Here is a 21,377-nt window from a genome sequence, read left to right as displayed (position 1 = left end):
TTGGAGGATTTAACGCAAGCGACACTCTTATGAGATATCTACTTAAGTGTGCCGTACTTCAGATGAAGATCTGCGTCTGTGCATAAGTGCTCCGCTGACCCGTGGTAAAACCCACTCCCTAAGCATCTTTCACAGTGTAACTTTATTACTGTACAAAACACCGCTCACACGCCACTAAAAAGATATAATGATGCGTTTTGAGACTAACAGCAGAATTATAGACTTTTCATGGTTCATGTGAGATAAAAGACTTCAAAATGTTGCTCACATGCCACACGCAGACTAAAGTGACTGGCCTTCAGTCAACCCTGAATCCTCTAATTACCAGAGCTCATGAGGCGATAACATATGTGCTTGTGTATGTGTTTGTGTGTGTGTGTTCGTGATGGCTTAAAGAAGAACAAATTGGGAAGTACTTGTCTTATTCTGTCAGGTGATGAAAGACAGCTTTGGCGTTCCCTGAGGAAGAGGGAATGGAGAAACAGAGGGATTAGTTAGAAATGAAAGAGTGTGAGAGCACGAAACACTTGATTGTGTGTGATGGCTACGGGCCTCTGCTTGGCCTCAAAGCTCAGTAATGTGCCTATGTAATTACTGTGCATTTAGTAAACAGGGATGCTGCTTTCCTTTGTAGCTGAAGGGAGTGGTGTGTGCAGATGCGTGTCAGTGTGTGATTCAATGTTGCCCACGCAGGTTACAAAATGTTACATGACAAAAAATGTATACTTATCTATTTCTCCGACCCTTTCTGAACCCACCACAAATATCTGATGAGAAAACACACCATAAATGGACACCCACAAAGTATAAATCATTTTTTTCTCTCAATTGAGAAATTATCTCAATATCACACAAGCAATAATTTTTGATTATCCATCGGTCACAGCCATATTGGTATTGCTATTCTATAAAAGCAATATAACACCTGCAATCATGATGGCTGCACAATTGCAAGTGTGATATTGCTTTTATACAATAACTATTTTTGACACATTTATATTGCCAGTAAGTCAGGCATGTTTTCAAGCCAGAAACAAAACAAAAAATAATCATATTTTGCACAATGATTTAAAATGATGAAGAATATTCAGTTCTGTCACTTATTTATTGATGGTCACAGCTAAAAATGTTTTGCTACATGAAGCAAGCCATGAATGTTGAGTTTTTACTGGACATTTGCTTATGAATTGCTTTCCCCACACTGATCTCTATATTATAAACTATAGATATATTATGTATTATTTACATTATAGGTCAGTGTTTTCCACATACAACTTTGCTTGTTCACCAACTATGATATTTATGACTCTACTTGAAGGGCACATGATAAACACAAGTGGAGTGACACAAACAGTGAAAAGTCCCAGTGGCCACAATCAAATTCAAAGGCCATTTAAAAACAAGATGCATTTTTAAGTTAACGTAGCATCCTATAAACACAGTGTTCAAGCACAAGTCACCACATACAATGGGGAAAAACATTCAAAGATATGTTTACAAAGAAAAACAAATCAGCACAAAAAATTAGTGCAGTAAAATGTGGGGCTGACTGGTTTTCTTTATTTTCTTTTTTTAAATACGATAATTAACTTAAAATGACCTAGTAGCCATTTTGTATGTTGATTACTTTTGTGTCCCCTTGTGTCTCAAGATTAACACACTCGTCAAAGTAAAATGTAGAATATGCACAGGAAAGGGGTTTCTTCTTTAAAAGTGCTATAGGTGGGATACTAGTTAATGGCTGTTATTTATTTGCTGGGATGACAGGTTTACAGTGGAACTAAAGTCATTATGGTGCCATGGGGAGCTGTTTTGTACTGTTGGTTGCGGTCCCCAGCCACAGATGCATTACTCAGTGGTATATATTGACTTTGTTAGTCACTAATTGTGTGCAAATAACTTTTAGAGGTCCCTAAATAACAGGGGGAAAGGATTAAGAGAAATCAAGGTTTTGCTGAATAGGTAACAAAAATCAGAGATTTTACCAGAATAATAATGTATACAGTGAGGCTTCAGACAATAGGTCTGCTTTAAGAAGTTAGCTTTTTTTTAGGTGAGAATTTTTTACAAAGGTAAAAATTAGCATAGTTTTTCTAACAAGCAGCATGCTTTTCTTGTACTGATAACTTTCTTACAGACTACTGAAAGACTGTACTATGTGGATGATTAATCAGTTCTAAAGTTTTTAATTGGCAAAATGATCATATTATTCACACTACTCAATCACACTACTCAATGCCTTTTTACAATAATGGAAAGAAAATATCTAAATAATTTTTGAATCTGCAATTACAGTCTAATATATGCAGTCTAAGAACACTCTATTCTGAAAACCAGACTTCAGTACCTGTTCTCTACTTCATTTGTTACATTTGTATGACATAAGCTGTCACTATGTAAAGGGTAACTTGACTAAGACTAAATCTCCAAATTGTCAACATGAAATCAAAATTGCCTGCATTCAAAATGCATAGACACAAATGTAGAGATATGATAAAGAACTAGACATGAAAATGTCTAGTTGAAGCTGTTGTCTAGCAGTTATGTACACAAGTAAATATTAGATAACAATGATAATAAAATGGATGAAAATAGTTTAAATCAAGAAAAAACACAAAAGCTGCTGTATAACATTTACTACATATACACCTTATACACCTGTCTACATACAACAATTATACAAAACATGCTCTATGTACATAAAATGATTCCTTACAAATTTTAACAATAAATAAAGTTTATGCATTGGAATAATCAAAACACAACGAATAGCAAGTGTTCTTATGCGCAGTGAAATGTGTTTTCCAATAGAACGAATAGCAATTAAAAAAGCAAACACACACTGAATTCTTGTCACTTTAACTCAAGTACAAACAATATTCACACCTAGTACTGGACTGCAGTCGACAATTATGTCTTGAATTTTAATTGGGACTTTTTTTTGTGACTGAAATAACAGAAAGCCTGAATTTACGCTAGTTGATATAACTGACAATATGCAAAATGCATGAATAAAGCCTATAGGCCAATACAGCAACATTACGACCTAAAAGAATCAAGAAATATATTTGAATGCCAGTTTGTAATCCCAACGCTGATGAGACTAGTTTTAGACATATAGGCAATGGTTCTTGAGCACCAATGCTTCTGAACAGTTTCAGAAAAGTAAAGCATGACACATATTACACATTCTCCTCCATATGGACATGTCAACCAGTTTTCAAATGTGAGAGATTGAATCTGAAAGGTGGCAATGTGATTCCTTATCCTAACATGCACACATAACCCTGACTCATGTAAGAGTTGGTGAATGCTTTTATAAACCAAGTCATCGTTCATCTCCTGAAAGAAAGGGTCAGTATTTTTGTGTCCTGATGTAAACTGACATGGACAGTTAGGGAAAAATACATTGTGTGGCAATGTGATTCGGGGACTTTTGTGTGTGTGCTTGAACGTGTGCTGAAACTGCATAACCTGATTCTGTCATTGAAGGCTCCAGGCTATAAAGCACTCAGACAAGCCCCATCTCACACACGGACCAAAGAAAGTGCTACGAAGTCTGGAAAATGTCACAGAAGGCTGAAGGTTTGCTAAGATTAAAGGAAGAATCAAAAAACAACAGAAGGAGTGGGATCAGATCCTGGTCCAAATCTCAAATTGCAAATCCAAAGATTGTTTGTTCATTTCAAAGATACACAATATTCTCCTCTCCATCAGTATCTCTGTTCTCTGTCTCCATGGTAATATAGGGCTGGTTGACGAGCGGGTCGTCGGCTTGATGAAGCCCCGCCCCTGTTACACCTGCTGACCAAGATTCTTGGACATGGCCGAGCTGACCCACATCTGTGAAGACAAGATCGGATGTTACTATTCATCATTGTCATCAATAGTCACCATAGTTACATGATCCATCATTTTCCTTCTTCAGTGAAACAAAAGGAGATCTAAAGCAGAATGTTTTGCATACAACTGTGGATTTTGGATGGTGGATGATATTTTATGATTCAAAGCTCCACAAAAAAGCACCATAAAAGTCTCTTTGTGCTATATTCCAAGTCCTAGCTTTTTGAGATTTAAGATACTTACTGATAATCGTCCAAATGTATGTGTGAGGAACAGTCAACATTTTGAGACCATCTATGTTCATTGTATGAAGAGCAGAAACTCCTTTTGTGTTTGACCAAAGAAAGTAATATGGTTATTTCGTTCATTTTCATGTTACCAAATTACGGTGGCCCAGTTATGCACAACACAACGAAATTAGCACAACATAATGGAAAAATCCGCAACACATCGAAATTAGCAAAAAACAATGGAAACAATCTACAACACAATGAAATTAGCACAGCACAACAAAATTAGTCATATGCGTTGTGTTGTGGCAATTTCGTTGTATTGTGTTGATTTTGTTGTGTTTTTGACTAGTGGGCCACTGTACTACATTCATGTAAAAGGGGAAGAAAAAACATCTAGGCCTAATCCACACAAGGGGCTCAGCTCAAGCGCTATCACATGTCATTAACATTCATGTGATGTTGTGAAAGAAACTGATGGATCCCTCTCATTTAATTACCCATTTCTCAACAGGGTCTATGACCCACCTCCATTCTGAATGTTTGTGTATGTGAGGTAATGTTGTTAGCTGAGCACTGGTTGAATAGTGAAGGTCAAACATTAACTACTGTGAGGCCATGGTCTTCACCTCTGAATAAATAGTGAAACAAAGCAGAGTTATATGCTTGTTGATTTGACCAGCACTTCAATCAAGGATTTTATAGGACAGGCAACATTCATATTTATTTACTTGAAAAAACAAACAGGTATGGTAGACTGTAAGGAGATCTTTCAGTTTGCTGAGTGACTCATGACCATTGTGGACACACAAATATATTTAATTATGGCCTTCACCTGTTTTACCTCTACTGAAACTCTCCTTTGTTCAGCTATTGGTTTAAGCATGTGCATTTGTCATCAGCATAATTGTTTTTGGCCATAGAGGTTTAGGATTTAATTAAATTAAGGTGTCATGTCAATAACAGGGTCATCTGTTTCAGAACTTTAGCTCATTTCTTGATCGCCCCATCAAAACCCCCAGATGAGGTGATCCAGTACAACCCAGGATTTTATTATTGTTTTTGAAAAAAGTCTCTTGAAAGAAATGTGCTTCTCGAGAAAGGTTTATTATTATTATCAATGTTGATAAAGGTTGTGCTGCTTAATATGTTTATGAAACTGAAACATTTTCTTTTCTGGTCTCTCTGCTAAATTAAAAAGTTTAGAAGAACAACAACATTTATTTGATATATATTTTTTGTAACATTATTAATGTCTCTGCTGTCACTTTTGATCAAGTATGAAGTTTAAATAATAAATAAATGCATTCAGTTCAGAAACATAACTTCTAGCACATGCTAACCAGTCATTAAGTGCAGTGTTATAGAGTTTTCCTGTAAAAAGCAGGGAATTCTAGATAAACAAATGTAGTAAATGTGCATTGTGGATATTTATGTTAAATAAGACCCTATAAATGATAAGATTAGCTAGGAAGTGGGACACTAATCTAGCTAAACATGCACCCTTGCATGCTCTGTCAGTAATGAAAGAGGATTAATGAGGTGGTCAATACACACACAGTTTACAGCCTTTAAAGCAAGTAAATAATACTGTAAATAAGATGTTATCTACTGTAATATTCACCTGCGAAAACTTGAATTTCACTTGCATGTTAAACAAGTACCTTTAGAAGGTACAGAGATGAAATGTAGTGTGTTTGTGTGAGAGAGAGAGACAATTCATACTGTTAAACAGACATCTCAGACAGCTCGTGTGTGAAAAACAGATTAATACGTTTCTGTTCCTCTCCCCTCCTCGCCCTTGTAAGATGACAGGTCACTCTGTAATGAGTTTGGTAAAGATTTTTTAGATCAATGTTCCAATCAGTCTCCCGTAGCTGGAGGCCCTTGATTCACACAGCACTGTCAACCCCACAGTCAATAGAAAGAATGCGTAATTGATCGCAGAGACAGATGTATATCTGTGTGTGTTTGTACCTGTGTGTGATAGAGTGAAGATGAATCTTTGTTATTAAACACAGATTAACAACACAAAGAGAGAAAATCAACCTTCACTGTTGCAATGCAAGTTTTAGCAACGATTCACAAGTTGATGTGATGAAATCAAATCTTTCTTTTGCTTCTATGGCATAGTTAAGGGCCAAACAAGTCCAGTCTGACTTTCTGCCATGTTGCTAACTATAGGCAGCTATATAATGGTAAAAATATGCCAATCATTAGAGATTCTGAAATACATTTTATATTGAGGTATATATCTGTGAAAGAAAACTGTAGCACACATTACAAAGTGTACTGCAGATGGACGCTTGTACTTATGACATGGTTGTTTACAGTTGCCAATTACTGTAATGTCACAACAGGTATTTTAACCAGCTCATCCAATCATTTGTAATTCATTTCTTTTTTGAGTCTCGTTTTTTACTTAAATGTTACGTAATGTGTAGCTATTTTCACATTGTGCTAGACTTCATTAGTTATAATCTTACCCTTTGGTTTGAGACTTAATATATTAGGAAAATATTATTTAAAAATCTAGGTAACACTTTACTTAAAGCCTTTATGTGTAATGCTTTATAAAATAGTTTTAATGCCTTGTAATGCACTTTAAAATGCATTTTACAATCTCATGAATAATTGTTATCACAGTTAATTCATTATAATAATTTTCAATTCATTGTTACACTATGCATTTCAAATTTGTTTATAATTTCCTACAAGATATAATGTAATTAAAACACACTTTATAATTTCTATAATTATAATGCATTATACTTAATAAACTTTTATAATGCGTTCTAAATAGGCTTTAGTAAAGTGTTACCAAAATATATTATGTTTTACACAAAATATTAAACGGCACAAATGTTTAAACATTGTTAATATTAATAAATGTTTCTTGAGCAAGTCAGCATATTAGAATGAGTAATAGCTGCTGAAAATTCAGCTTTGCCATCACAGGAAAAAATTGCATTATAAAACATTAATACAGAAAACAGTTATCTTAAATGGGTTATAATATTTAACAATATTCTGATGTCTTACTTTTGATCAAATAAATTCATATTTTTATTTTAGGGGGTGGGGAATGTTCACCAAAAATGAAGAAAAAAAAACAAAACAGTTATTCACACTGCAACATAAGACTCCTCATTCTGCCCAGTTACTAGTGATTGCAGTAAAAACATTACCATTGTTTGGGATCTCTGTTGGACTTCTCCGAGGGGTCAAGTACATTGTTCCTCCAGTCCAGCTCTCATGCCCTGCAGGAGCATCGGATACTCCAGCAGAGCTCTGTCTGTGGTTGGATCGTGCCAGGAGTGAATTGAGACTGTTCTGAGCGCTGGGAGAATCCGAGTATCCTGAGTGCAGGTGGACAGTCTGATGATGACGGTGTGGATGATGTTGAAGATGGATGTGCCTGTTGTTCATGGAGGGAGACATAAATGCTGCCTCATTCACAAAAATAGATCCGCGCTCATCCTGTCCACTTAGGTGATGTTGACCCGCATCCTGAAAGACAGACATGTGCATCATGAGCCTACAGCATGATGCTGTTTTTCCATCAGACATCATATCCACCTCTTCACCCATTTTCCTGAGACTTCCTCATTTATTCAGTTGGTTGGTTACATATGTGAATTAAAGCCCAGACTGAATCACTGACCCAAGCTCAAAATCACTGTTCTGTGCTAATCAGCCCCTACAAACAATACCATATATAAAACTTGGGCCTGAGGCGGTTCATGTGTGTGGGAGCAACTTAAAGGCAGACACATAAATATATTCCCCAAAAGGTCAATGCTTAGATGTTGGATACACACTCACAAGCTATTTAAAGTTGTGGTATCATGAATGCCATTCTGAGGGGGAATCCATGCAATAGCAATAGCAATAACAATAAGAGGCTTTAGAAAAGATTTTACCTCTCAGTTTGTTGCTGTATTTAAGAAATATCTAAATGGAGAGTGTTGCTACAACCAGACTCCAAACAGCACTGTAAATTAAAGCATCCTGATACAAATGGTTTTTCACATACAACATTGGTAAGACAACATTGCTATTGGATTTCAAAAGACACCTCTATTTGAATGTATTTTTATTGTGATACTCCCCAATATAGTTGTATAGTTACTCCCCAATGCTGTGTTTTATATCTAGTGAAGACACTCCAGAGCAGTTAGCCTTCAGATGGACGCTATTGACCTACATCTCACCCTTGCACTCATCCTCTTTTTGCTCATTCTAATCAAACTTCACAAAAAAATGATATATCACTTCCCTGACCTGCAGAACGAAGCACACTGAGTGCTTTTTAATTATCTTGCCTTGGTAGGGGCTTTTCAATTACCATTAATCATTAGCTTGTTTATTAGCACACAGACAAGAGGCTAAAACTAAGACTGCCTCACATGGCCTTAGACTGATGAGCCATGAATTGCTCTCATTATCCCAGGTAATGAATCAGAGGCTTAGCTGTGTGTGAAAAACAGACGCTTGACCGCAACTGAATCCTCCCTGTGTACAAGAAGTCGAAGGAAAGAAATGTTTTTTTCCTGATTTGAAAAAACAACAGCATTGGCTTTGGACCTTATAAATTCTGTTGTGCTTGGGTTTTCTGGTGTAGACTTATTTATTTGTCAAGGCATGTTTGTAAGGAATGGTCACTAAATTTAATCCAATAATCCAAAACACTGTTCACCCCAAAGACAAAAAGAAAGAAAGAGAGAAACATGCACACTTAGAAACAATAAGAGCAACCTGAAGAGACAGGTTTTTTTTGTGTAAGAAATAATTAACTTGATTCAGCAAAGATGTATTAAACTGATCAAACATGAAGGTAAAAAAAAAAAAAGTATAATGTTACAAAATATTTCAATGTCAGAATGCTTTCTACTCAAAGAATCCTAAAACATATACATATTAAGGTTTTCACAAAAATATTAAGCAGCACAACAGAATATTGGAATGATTTCTGAAAGGCCATGAGTGCTAAAAATTCAGCTCTGTCATTAATACTAATAATATTTCCTGTTACTTTTTTACTGTGTTTTTGATTAAATAAATGTAGCCTATAACATTCAAACTTAATTTTGAATGTTAGTATATATAATATTTTAATTTAGAAGAGAGATAAAGAGTGAGAAAGACATAAATAGAGACAAGAATGCAAAATATGTAAGGAACAGAAAGAAAAAAGAACAAAATGAGACAGAAGGGGATTACAAGACAAAAAAAAGCAAATGGGATCAAGAATAACAGAAAATATATATATTCTCCTGCCTTGAATTCATAACTGACAGTTTGGTTCCATCTTCAAAGCCAGATGAGAGGGGATTTGGGAGAGCTTTCCTCTGACACCACTACCTGGGTGTTTTGGCAAAAGAGTAAAGGAGGGATGAGGAAAGAGCAAAGAAATATTTCAGTTTAGAAGACAGCTGCGTCTCCAGACTCACACTGTGCACAAAGGCTTTTATGACATATCCACAGCTCACAGCTATAGCTTTTAGGAATATTTCAAACATACACAAACAGCTATGAAGAACATGCATATACACGCGTATGAATAAACAGGAAGAAACTACAAAGTCCCAAGAGCAAAACCAAAGCACCCTTAGTGCCACTAGTGGCAGTCAACCACAGGAGGGAAGACAGCCTTAGATTCCACACATATTACTCTAAATAGACTAATAAAACTACTTTAATCAACCTCTGACAAATGTATATGACTCAAATGCATAAATATGTATTTGTAAATGTTAAAAGTCTAAGCAAGTTCAAATCAATGTACAAGAACATAGAAGGCTGACAGCCAAAAGTCTTCTCTGATGTATAAACTGACCAATCCAAAAATAAATATGCAAAATGAAAAAACATGGCAGAAAAGGGAAAAGGAGAACTAAAAAGGAGGACTGTCTCCTTACAGATAAATGAGCAATCTTAACTAATCAATTCATAAGAGGTTGTTTGTAAAAAACCATAGACTGCAAATAAATTTGATCCATTCAAGTGGTTGGCTGGTTTTTAAAACAATATCACAATAAATGAATTTTTCTTTCAGTTTTAGTTCAAATAAATAAAATACTACTATTCAGCCAGTAAATACAAACATCTTTTCAAAATTATATTCTTGTCCCACCCTGATTTATTACTGTCTACAAAAATGAATGATTTTCAGAGCTGTCGGTTTGAATTTAATGGAAAATTCAAGTTTCTGTCATTCCACCTTGCATTTCCACAGGTAAACACAAGTAAACCTCAAACCACCAGATACATTTGCTCATAAGAGAAGTGCCAAAGCACAACAGACGTAAAGAAAGTAACATGATTTTATGATTATTAAGATACCTGTCATCTATGTATTAAGCAGTTATCAACAAAAAAGAAACCTACAATGATCTTTCATTGTTACGATGTAAGATGAGCAGGTGTGAGCAATGATAAAGTCAGTGTGAAACGGAAATTGAAAAAAAAAATAATTCTTCCCTACTGTGAGGTAGGCTTCTCGAACAAAGAAAAAAATGTAGGGCGGGATTTGATTTTGTCTATAATTAATTGACTGGATTGTTGTTGCTTGCTAATCTGCTTAAAAGGTGCAGTAGGTGATTGTCTTCAGATACATTTTTTGTTATGCTGGTTGAAAGTCTCGTCCCGAGTGTTTTGATTGACTTTCCTACCTACCTGTCAACATATGTATTTGCATACCTCTGCATCCCTGTTGGCACCGACAGGATACGTCATCAGCGCATTCACATACACAGAGTGAGTGGCAGGCAAACATCACCAACCTGATCTTCTTTTCTGGTATTGTAGAACTTTTACTAACTGTACTTTAATGTTTTCTCACCGATGAATGACACATGATGTATTGTAGTAATGTTATATCTAGTCGTCTGGTCTGTGTGCCTATATGCATTCAGGGGCATGGCATTGGACGATTTGCAGGAAGGTTGCCACGTACACTTTCAGTGCTATCAGGCTAAAGTTAGCATTTCCCAAGATGTCCTACTACACCTTTAAACTTGACGTCACACACTGATGTTTCCAGATTAAAACACTCTTATGTGATCCCAAAAGCGAACAAAAAACAGTAGCAACATACATTTATGGTGTATATCATTATCCTAACCTTTATCCTTCAGAGCTAAATCTCATTTGACCAGGTGTCATAGTATATAAAATGGTAGCTTAAAGGAAAACGCCACTGTTTTTCCATATGTCACTATTTTCTTCCCTCAAATTAGATGAGTTGATACGTAGCTCTCCTGTCTCAGTGCGTGCACTTAATCGCTGTAGCGCACGGCACCACTATGTTAGCGTTTAGCTTAGCACCATTCATTCCTTAAGATCCAAACAGGGATGAATTTAGAAGCCACCAAACTCTTCCATGTTTTCCCTATTTAAAGACGGTTACATGAGTATTTACACGAGTAAGTATGGTGACACAAAATAAAATCGCCATGTAACTGTCTTTAAATAGGGAAAACATGGAAGTGTTTGGTGGCTTCTAAATTCATCCCTGTTAATGAATGGTGGCTTTAATTTCCACATCACATAGACCACTACTGAATCCCACACATTCCCATCCACTCACTAATCATCACCTGTGTCTGGTGTCCATCCAATGGTATGACCATAGCTGGCAGGTTCTGCTGGTAGCCCTGCTTCAAACTCTCAAGAAGACTCCGCTGAGCATCCAGCTTCTCCTTCTCCTTTTCCACAGTCCTTTGGCCTTCTCGAAGTCTCTCCAGGCTTTGCTGGTACTCCTGCAGCTGCTCTTCGAGCTCCTGTCGCTCGCTCTGCAGCCTCCCCTCCTCTAGGTGGCACACCAGCTCCCTCTGCTCCAGTGATGCCTCCAGCTCAGACTGTTGAAGCTGGCGCACCTGGCACTCCCGTTCCCACTGCTGCCTCTCTCGTACCAGTGTGCCCCGTAGACGGGCTACATCCGCCAGCTCCTCTCGCCGACGCTCCGCCTCCCGCTGGCGCTCCTGCTCCTGCAGGGTCTGGTTGCTGCGAGTGATAGGCAGTGGGCGGGAGTGTGGATGAGGGGAGGGGCTTGATAACAGGAGGAGGAGGAGCCTCTGGACTTCATAGCAACTGTCTTGGATGGTGACTGCTGCCTATTTACAAAAAGAAAGGGTATTTAAAGAATTAGTTCCCTTACAGAAAAATTTCCTGATCATATACTCATCCCCATGTCTTCAAAAATGTTCATGTTTTTATTTCTTTCTTTTCTTAACTTTTAAATGGTACAGTATATGTCTCAACTTACACAAGTCCTATGTAGGGGTGTAAATATACACGTATTTGTACAGAACCGTTGCTGTACGAGGCTTTCGGTTCGGTACGCATTACAAACGAACGATTTGTTGGACTAATCCTATTACATTTGGAAAATAAATAAGCATAAAGTGCATGAAAAATGTTCTCAGTACCATTGCATTCAACAAGGCAGCCCAAGTGACAAAACGGGCAACGTGCTGTCTGCCCCGCAATAACCTCCCCATGCTGGGGTGCATCTAAAGACGAGGATCTTGTATCAACTAGAGCCAGAGATATAGTCAAAACAGCAATTATTGGCAATATTAAGAAGATTTGGCATTTCGAAATTAATGTAGCCCTGTTACATTCTTATTTTTATTAGGCCCATTATTATTATTATTATTATTATGAAGTTACTTTTATAATTAAATTTTACTATTAAATTAAAATGACAATTAATTTGCCCTGCAAATATTACCACATAACTAATGCGCTGCGAGGATAACAAAAGATAAGGTTATTTGATAAGGTTAATTAAAAGCGGTGACTTTCAAAAACAACTTGTTTAACACCAAATCCGTTTCTTCTTAATTGTTTTTTTTAACATGTACGGGCCACAGAAGAAATATTAAGGGAATAAATTAAAACAATTAGCTATATACCATTATCAGCATATGTTGAAGTATATTCATCTCATCGTCTCTGAGAGAATATGTGGTGTCCGATGTTGAAAGCTTCATCATTACTCCGTTATTCCGCTTTTACTTTCACTTTCTAGTGATACCCATTGGCTCACCTTCATGGTTTTAAACAGGGGTGCCCAATAGGTCGATCGTAAAGGAAATGCTGGTAGATCGTGCTTTAGGTCAGAGGGTTGAGAGATAACTTAAAACTAAATTTTTATATATTCACTAATGTTATGACTAATATGTTAAATATAGTAACGATTGCTATTATATTATTAATAATATAAAAGGCAAACATTATAACACCTTGTTTGCAATCAGCATTAAGCAATTACACATTTATATTATTTAAACAAATCTTTGAATGACTAATGAACATTTAATTTCACAAACCTTGCAAACTCTTGATTTTGTGAAGTGTGCATTTTTATTCAGCATGATCACGTGATGTCTGAGTGACCGTCGGTCCATGTGCACTGAATGCTTTAAACTTTAAACTCGTGATTTCAAATTATGCTGCTCTTTATGCATCTGCCCACTGTCATGTTCATGTCATTTCTCTGTGTGCTGAATTTAAAATGAGTGTTACCCTGGCTTTATTTGAAAAATATTATTCCCAGTGCACACAAACTTCCCAGAATACTGAGTACCCTTTCGGTTACAGTGTTTCTTTCCTTTTTAATTATATTGATATTAAATATTTATTTATTTTTGAAAAAAAATACTTTGTCATCTAAAGTATATGTATGTTTATTTTACACATTCATGTTTTAATCCATTGTCAGATGATTTAAAATTTCTTTAAAAAAAAAAATTTAAATAAATTATATCGGCCTCCCTGCTTTCCAAGATTGGCTGTCGCACTGATCACTTTAACATATTTCTGCTTTAATACAGCTCACGTGTTTTAGAGAACTTTCTGAGGATCAGTGGTGTGTTTATGTACATGTGCATCAGACGCTCCAAACAGTTTCTGACAGAGGAAATATTCACTGATGGAATCAAGGGGCCTTCAGATCGCTGAGTTCAGAATGGTTTCATTCTTCATTTGTATTTTGGTGTGTTTAGTGATTCTGAATGGACCCGTATAGTAGTTTATATGCAGTCCTTTATATGCATAACCACAGTCTCCCTGTGGTATTGTTTGGCATGGCAAGTTGACTTGTGCTTACATGTTAAAATTACTGTATAATTGAGCTTTACATACTTTTAAGTTATAAGCTTAAGTATAGAATATCTGCAGTGACATTTTTTTAAAAGTATGTTTTTGAAAAAGAACATGGAATGTTTCAAACTTGAATTTGTTTTGGTTAAAAAATAATACATGTAATTGAAAAGTACTAACAAATACAAAGGTTTTAGTGAATATAAAATTTGGCTCAACTACGCTCAGGTTCAGATTCATGCTCAGAGAAAGCTGACTGTGAAAACTGTATTCATATATATATATATATAAGAAAATATGTCACTTATGTTCAATTTAATGCATTTTTTATAAAAGCCTGAAGTGAGTCATGTCTTGTGTTTATGTGTGCCTGATGTAAGGCCTGTCCACTATAATTATTCTTTCAGTTGGTATGTGGTTGTGTGACATGAGCTCACCTGTAGACTGTATAGCAGCTGAGTCAAGCTCTGCACACTCTGACTCACCTACATTAGGACAACAAACAAACTATGAGCAACAAAGTAAAGACCTTTAAATCAAAACTAGGAGTCTACTCCAACAAATGTCTCTTCATCCTGGAAAGAGAACAGAATAGCTGTGTGTACAGTAGCAATATGTTCTGTTCTATTGCAAACAAACAACAGATATTTCATTTACATTTTTTTGTCAGACATCTGCTTCCTGGAGCAAATTTGACAAAACTGCAAACACCATGTGTACTTCAGCAGGTTCCTAGGGATGATTAAAAAATTTCAGCATCTGTTGACTCAAACACCATTTGGTTCATTACAAAGTCAACAGGCAGCACAGGAAGCAGAGGCCGGTGACCTGAGTTAAAGAAAACTTCCTTCCAGCCAAGTAGGTTTATAAATGAGCAAGGCAAAGTGTTCACTCAAGGATGCTTGAGTAATGTGGGGGGACAAATTAAGACACCAGTTTTGATAACTTCCCACAAGGTGAGAAGATGAGAAAAAAATGCCTGTTAATGGTTGTTATACCCCTACAGTCACCGTATCTCGAGTTGCATAGTTTTCTGTGTTAGTAAACGTTGTGTTGGATTGAATATTTGTTTTATATAAGAGAGAATGTTATATCAATGTCTTGATGTTCAAGTGAATTCAACACAAAACAAGTCTGCCCTCTTAAGGCAAGATTTATGTCCCGTCTATATGGACATTAAGTTTACAGCTCCACCTAGTGGACACACAACTATGTCTGTTATTGCTCATGTAGAACAGGATCTAAATCTTAAAACCCAAAATAAACGTTGAAAAGAAATAATATTTAACAAAAACCTTTGTTTGGGAGAAATAAAATGTAAATACCTTTTTAAATATTTATAATCTCCTTTCATGACCTTGTGCTCATGTCAGCAGCACAAAAAACCTTATCAGCATGACACACTGTGCAGTGCACTGCAAGACGGCATCGACAGCAGAAAAGAGATCCAAGAAAATGAAAGCCTAATTCTTCACTTTTATATTTAATGAAACGGGACCCTTGAGGCAGTGAAATGGACTCTTATTTTAAGCTCATTAATACTTAGTAACATAAAGAATGAGATGTGATAGTGGAAGAAGAGTGTGAATTATTCATGCAGGGCGACTGTATCTCTCATGCTGAACACAGCCTTTTTGGTAAGGCTGCAATTTAAATCACTTATAATGGAAAATATTAAATATTTCCTACCCATATTAGTATATTTCTATTAGTAATCATAGATAATAATATGTTTATGTTAATGGATGTTTAAGTGCTGTTTACCTTTAGTTGTATATTGTGGTCAGCATCTGAGCTGTGATTAAAGGCCTGTGTTTCTAAGCCTTCCTCTCCTCTCCCCTCTTCCTCATTCCTCTGGACGGGGTCCATCAGTGGACTCTGGTTCTCAGGGGACAGAGGGGAGGAAGGAGAGCAAGGCTCGGGTTGGGACTGCTCTTCTGGACAAGACGGGACAGCGGCAGTAGAAACACAGTGAGAAGAGAGGGCTGCTTTCAGGTTCTCCGCTAATGAGGAGATAGAGACAGCAGGATAACTATATATGCAGTTATGTGTATTGCGGTACAAAACAACGTTGCATTGTTAAAACGTACTGTAAAAGGTGCCTCTTGAAGCATGTTGGGTCTATAAATATGTGATTGTGAATATATCCATATGCGTACACTACCGTTCAAAAGTTTAAGCCAAAATGTTTAAAAGTCCCTTATGCTCACCAAGGCTGCATTTATTAGATAAAAAATACAGTAAAAACTAATAGTGAAATATTACTACAATTTAAAGTAAATGTTTTCTGGTTTAATATATTTAAATGTAAATTAAGCCTGTGATGGCAATGCTGAATTTTTAGCACCCATTACTCAAGTTTTCAGCGTCCATGGTCCTGAAGAAATTATTCCAATATGCTGATTTTGGTGGGTAATTAGCTTTTATTATTATACAACACAACAACTATTATTATCAGTGGATTCTCACCCTCTTTAAGAGCAGCACTGAGCAGTACTCCGGCCTGAGGGATGTCTTCAGTGCTGGGCCGTACCAGCAGTCTGGGCTCTGGTCCTGTCTCACGTCGTCCTGCCATGACTGACAGCTCAGCGTAGATGTGTAGCTTCTCCTCCAGATTGGCACAGATGAGGTTATCGTGGCCACACAAAGACTCTGTGAAAGGAGGAGGATGGTTGTCATGTTCAAAAAAAAAATTATTCTTTAGCTGACACAAATCATTTAAGAAAATACAACATTCACTGACCACTATTCAACTGTGTATTCTAATGAAGTAATAAAAGCAACATACAAATCTTGAGTATTTCATTGAATTATTAGATATTTTAACAGTAATTGATTATACAGCCAGTGTATGCATTGAAAAGTCCAAGTCATGCTATAAGAGCTCTTCAAATAGACTTTAGTAACGGCTTAGAAATGTATGCATTCTTGAGGTGTCATTAGCCAATCACTATATCAATGTCATTTTCTTACATATCCACAGCAATGGCCTGCACCGCAGATGAAAGATAAATGGGGGTGCAAATGGATAGATATTTATAGACATTATAAATTTCAGCTATTATAAACTGTTATCCATCGGTTCAGCCTATCTGGTAGGTTGTACCTTGTATCCTGTGGATCTTTTGGACCTTTGCTTCCGTGACTCTTCTTTCCTCTTCTGACTCACTTGTAGTTTCATCCTCCTCTTCAGGGCAACTTGGCAAATAAAAAAATTAAACTTAAAATTTGTACAATTACCCACACACACTAATTTGCTTCCCGGTCCTTTTGCCCTTATAGATAAGAATCAAGTATGACATGCTCCGTTCCTTCACTACACACCTCTCCACAGCCTCCCTGATGAGTCTCATCCAAGCATTGCGTTCATCTTTAGAAGCAGCATGTACTTCATACATCTCAGGCCCAGCTGAAGACGCACTGATCAGAAACATGCCTCTCTCCTCATTGGCCACCTCACGCACGATCAGTTTCTGGAGAGAGATCACTGGAGGCTTCTGGTCCTGGAAAGTAAGAGAATAACAATTTTACAAAAACAAACTATCATTCACCCAACACTTCAAGAATCTAATGTAGGCTATTCCTAGCATAAAAATGATTACACAATTTCTCAAAAGTTTAGTGTCATTAAGTTAAGTTATAATGCCTTCTTTTGAATCCTAAAAAAAAAAAAGTATAACGGTTCTTGCAGCACAACTGATTTCAACATTGATAATACTAAGAAATGGTTCTTGAGTAAATAAGGATATTAGAAGGATTTCTAAAGGATCATGTGACACTTAAGGTTGGAGTAATGGCTGCTGAAAATTCATACATTAAATATTCAAGCATATTATAATAGAGCACCATTATTTGAAATCAAATAATTGCAACCTTGAAATTATTTACAAGACTTCTTACAAAAACGTTTAAAATATTTTATTAACCCAAACGTTTGAACTGTAATGTATGCTTTATGAAGATGAAAATGCATAGTAATCTCAAAAACCAACCACAGCAGCAAAGATGTATTTCTGATCTTTCTCCTGAAGGAACACCAATGAATCAGACAGCAAAAACGCCAGAACATCTGTGGATGACCAGAACAATCAAATAATGTAACCCGATCTTTCATCTACCGAGCCAGATAAGAATCACAAGAACAAATGGCTGTTCATACATCCTTTCTACGGACTACTGTGTAATATATTGTGACAATTCATTTTCTCACCTTTCAGTCTTCCTGTAGCTGTCTTCCAGAGCAGCGGTCCCTGGTGCAGGAGAGCCCTGCCACTGGTGATGTCCTGCTTGCGGAAAGTGTAACCGCTCTTGAGTTTAGTCGAGCACTTGTTTTCCATGCGGCCCAGGACCTCACTCAGCTTCTGGTTCTGCTCATACTGACTCACGCGCTGGTCCACAGCGGAGATCAGCTCTCGGATCAGGACTAGTGCACGAGACAGGTCAGCATGCTCTTCTGTGCCCTCTGAAACAAAGAACAAGAGAAACTGAGTCTAAACAAATGTGTACGCACAGTATATGTTTGGGTTTGGACGTGATTTTGTGTTTATGTACTGTAGGTGAGGAAAAATACCCTCTGTATAATGCAGTATTCTTTCCAGGAGGACGGGATACTTTGTAATACGCTGCGTCACTAACAAAATGCATTCTGGGATTTCTCGCCTCTTTACCAACAAGTTGCTACTCTGTTGCTGTGGAACCAAAAAGATCAAATTAGCTGGAATTCAGTGCTGCCCAAAGCATCCATAATACATTAAAACGCGAATGATACAGTCATGAGTGATTTGGCTCTCACTTTGATGAAGAGCTGAAATCTCTTATTCTGCTGCTGAAGCTCTTTGAAATAACTGACCGCGTCTGTGTGACGACTGCAAAACTCGCCATACACCTGCTTCATCTTCTCTGCATTCTCATGGGAGAACTACAATGAACACAGACACACGCCTATGATGTACTGAACTCTATATATACATAATACCAATACCAATAAAAAAAATGCTATCCAGACCTGTTTTGTGAACTGATTCACTGAAAGATATTTGACTCAAAAAATTAATTATTCGTGGAATGGGCATTGTAACTTTTTCTCATGAACTTTCCAAATGGATGAACTGCTTAGTCATGGTCATGATATAACAACCACTTAAATGGTAATACCTTGCAATTAGGTTTCACTTGTTAAAATGAGTTAATTACATTAGTTAATATAAACTAACAATAAAAAAGTCTAAAGTATTTAATGTTAATTTCAGCACCTGAGCTAACATGAACTAAGAACAAACAGTTATATTAACAAACATTAAAAAAGATGAACTAATATTATTGCAAATGTATTGCTCATAGATAGTAAATGCAACTAAAATGAACAAATGCAAACTGATCAGTTTAACTGCAACAAGATCAGTTTAACTTATTGTAAAATGTTACAATTAAATTGATCAGGACACAGAATTTGAATTGTGCACTCATAAAGACATATATACAACAACTAGAACTGTGTACCTGTTGCAGAAAAATGTCCCCCACACGGTGGATGAGGTAGTTCTTGCTGCTGTTGGGCTGAATGCTGCTTTGCCTCCGTTCCCTCATCGCTGACAGGAAGTCACGGTGGAGGAGAAGCAGCTCATCTAAGCAAGGGAAAATCCGACCAATAGTGTCCACATCCAGCCCGACTTCCTCCCGCATTCCCCGCCTGAAGACCTCCGCCATTATCATGAGCGTCTGTACATGGTGGAACTCGGTCTGCATGAACTCTGAGAAAGACCAAGAGAACAAAACATTATCAAATGATGTACAGAACTTATTTGAACAAAACTATTATTAGTGAGTTTTAGCTGACCGTAAATGACATCCTGTCTCTTGATGATGAGTTTTTCTTGCATCTTACAGAACTGGGGCTCCACCGCTAGGCTCCATGACTCCACCTCCAAATCAGCAGCATTCATTACCAGCTCATTCTGTAGGGGGGAATCTACAGAGTCTATGGAAATGTGGAACAGACAAAATTGTTAATTGTTTTGTTTTATGTATGTTGATTTGGAGTAGGAAAACCAGTTATTTCACTGGCGATTTCCTTCATTAAAAGTCCATCTGTTTGACCTTCAATAAGGGAGGAATCAGTGGATGTTGAGGACTCCATGGTTTGGAGGAGCTCCTCTGGTTGGATGTGGTTCCGCCACAGGGGGGCATCACTATCTGCCTCTGGGCTACCACTAAGCCTGACAGGAAAAAATGTCATAAATGTTAATTAGAACACTAAGGAACCATAAGCACTCAACAAATACAAACTCCGGGCACCCACTGATTATCCAAACAGTTAAAGTCAAGAAGTAGCAATTATTCACCATTTACAGAGGAAATAAAATCCTAAAATAAAGTCAGCTTCAATTCTTTTGTGGCGTGTTAAGACTACATAAACATCCATACATAATGTTTGAAACTGTCAAACTGAAAATAAATAAGCAGCAGTTAACTTTGGACCAAATGCACCTTTTAACTGATATTATTTTAAATATGTAATATCACAACAGTATCAAACAAAAAAAATATAATTCAATTTGCAGAGTTGATTTGTGGTATATATTTGAGATTGTGCAGATCATGGGCCATTTATTGGCCATTACCATATACAGTTCATTTATCTAGATACTTTTTGTTGAATAATACAACACAGTAAGAGTTTCGGACCTTTCTGTGACTGCAGGCACACTTCTAGACAGAGGGCAAGGAAGGGGAGCAGAGTCTCGTGATGTCATCACAGGAAGAGAGGCAGAGGTGGGGATCAGAGAGGACGAGGAAGAACTTTCACGCACTATAAAATCTAAAGGTGACAGACAAAAAGGTGAGAGCAAAACCAAGGCAAAAGTGTAACTGCATAAAAAAAATTCAATATGACAGCTTATACCGATTTTCCTTCACATGTTTTATAAAGCTGGTAAAACTCACTCTGAGGAAGGGAGGCTGTCCTGCTTTTTACTGTCATAACAGAAGATTTATCTTGAGGTTTCTGTAAAAAAAAAAGTATTATTAAATTAATTTTTTTAAACTTAACATTACTTCCACGTTTGTTACACTAATTACCAGTGTTCTGTTTTGTAACAATCAGACTCATCACAGAGTTTAAATATTAAACTTAGGCAATCTATCAGACTTAAATGTTGAGAAAAAAACAGAAGTGCTAACGCAAGCACAGTCCAC

The 21,377-nt window shown here is 36.8% G+C and overlaps 1 protein-coding gene across 5 annotated transcripts in view; it reads right to left on the bottom strand.

The window, feature by feature from the left end:
* Nucleotides 1-2,610: 2,610 nt before the first annotated feature.
* LOC132141222 (rho guanine nucleotide exchange factor 28-like) overlaps nucleotides 2,611-21,377 on the bottom strand; it is a 58,170-nt gene continuing 39,403 nt past the window's right edge. For 4 of the 5 annotated variants that reach the window (XM_059550546.1, XM_059550549.1, XM_059550548.1 and 1 more), the window contains 17 exons: nucleotides 21,126-21,186; nucleotides 20,868-21,000; nucleotides 20,273-20,398; nucleotides 20,020-20,162; nucleotides 19,683-19,933; nucleotides 18,976-19,101; nucleotides 18,754-18,871; nucleotides 18,394-18,645; nucleotides 18,176-18,252; nucleotides 17,508-17,686; nucleotides 17,290-17,381; nucleotides 16,653-16,835; nucleotides 15,948-16,186; nucleotides 14,621-14,668; nucleotides 11,675-12,190; nucleotides 7,262-7,583; nucleotides 2,611-3,843 (listed from right to left, as the gene is read on the bottom strand). In XM_059550546.1, coding sequence (XP_059406529.1) covers nucleotides 3,686-3,843; nucleotides 7,262-7,583; nucleotides 11,675-12,190; nucleotides 14,621-14,668; nucleotides 15,948-16,186; nucleotides 16,653-16,835; nucleotides 17,290-17,381; nucleotides 17,508-17,686; nucleotides 18,176-18,252; nucleotides 18,394-18,645; nucleotides 18,754-18,871; nucleotides 18,976-19,101; nucleotides 19,683-19,933; nucleotides 20,020-20,162; nucleotides 20,273-20,398; nucleotides 20,868-21,000; nucleotides 21,126-21,186 — 3,024 coding nt within the window. In that variant the 3' untranslated portion in view covers nucleotides 2,611-3,685. The remainder of the gene's footprint in view (nucleotides 3,844-7,261; nucleotides 7,584-11,674; nucleotides 12,191-14,620; nucleotides 14,669-15,947; nucleotides 16,187-16,652; nucleotides 16,836-17,289; nucleotides 17,382-17,507; nucleotides 17,687-18,175; nucleotides 18,253-18,393; nucleotides 18,646-18,753; nucleotides 18,872-18,975; nucleotides 19,102-19,682; nucleotides 19,934-20,019; nucleotides 20,163-20,272; nucleotides 20,399-20,867; nucleotides 21,001-21,125; nucleotides 21,187-21,377) is intronic. The other variant, XM_059550547.1, reaches the window with a different exon arrangement.

This window comes from Carassius carassius, chromosome 5, assembly GCF_963082965.1.
Source record: "Carassius carassius chromosome 5, fCarCar2.1, whole genome shotgun sequence".
NCBI lineage: Eukaryota > Metazoa > Chordata > Actinopteri > Cypriniformes > Cyprinidae > Carassius > Carassius carassius.
The sequence above is the reverse complement of the archived record's forward strand: the minus strand, read 5'-3'. Positions and strand labels throughout refer to the sequence as shown.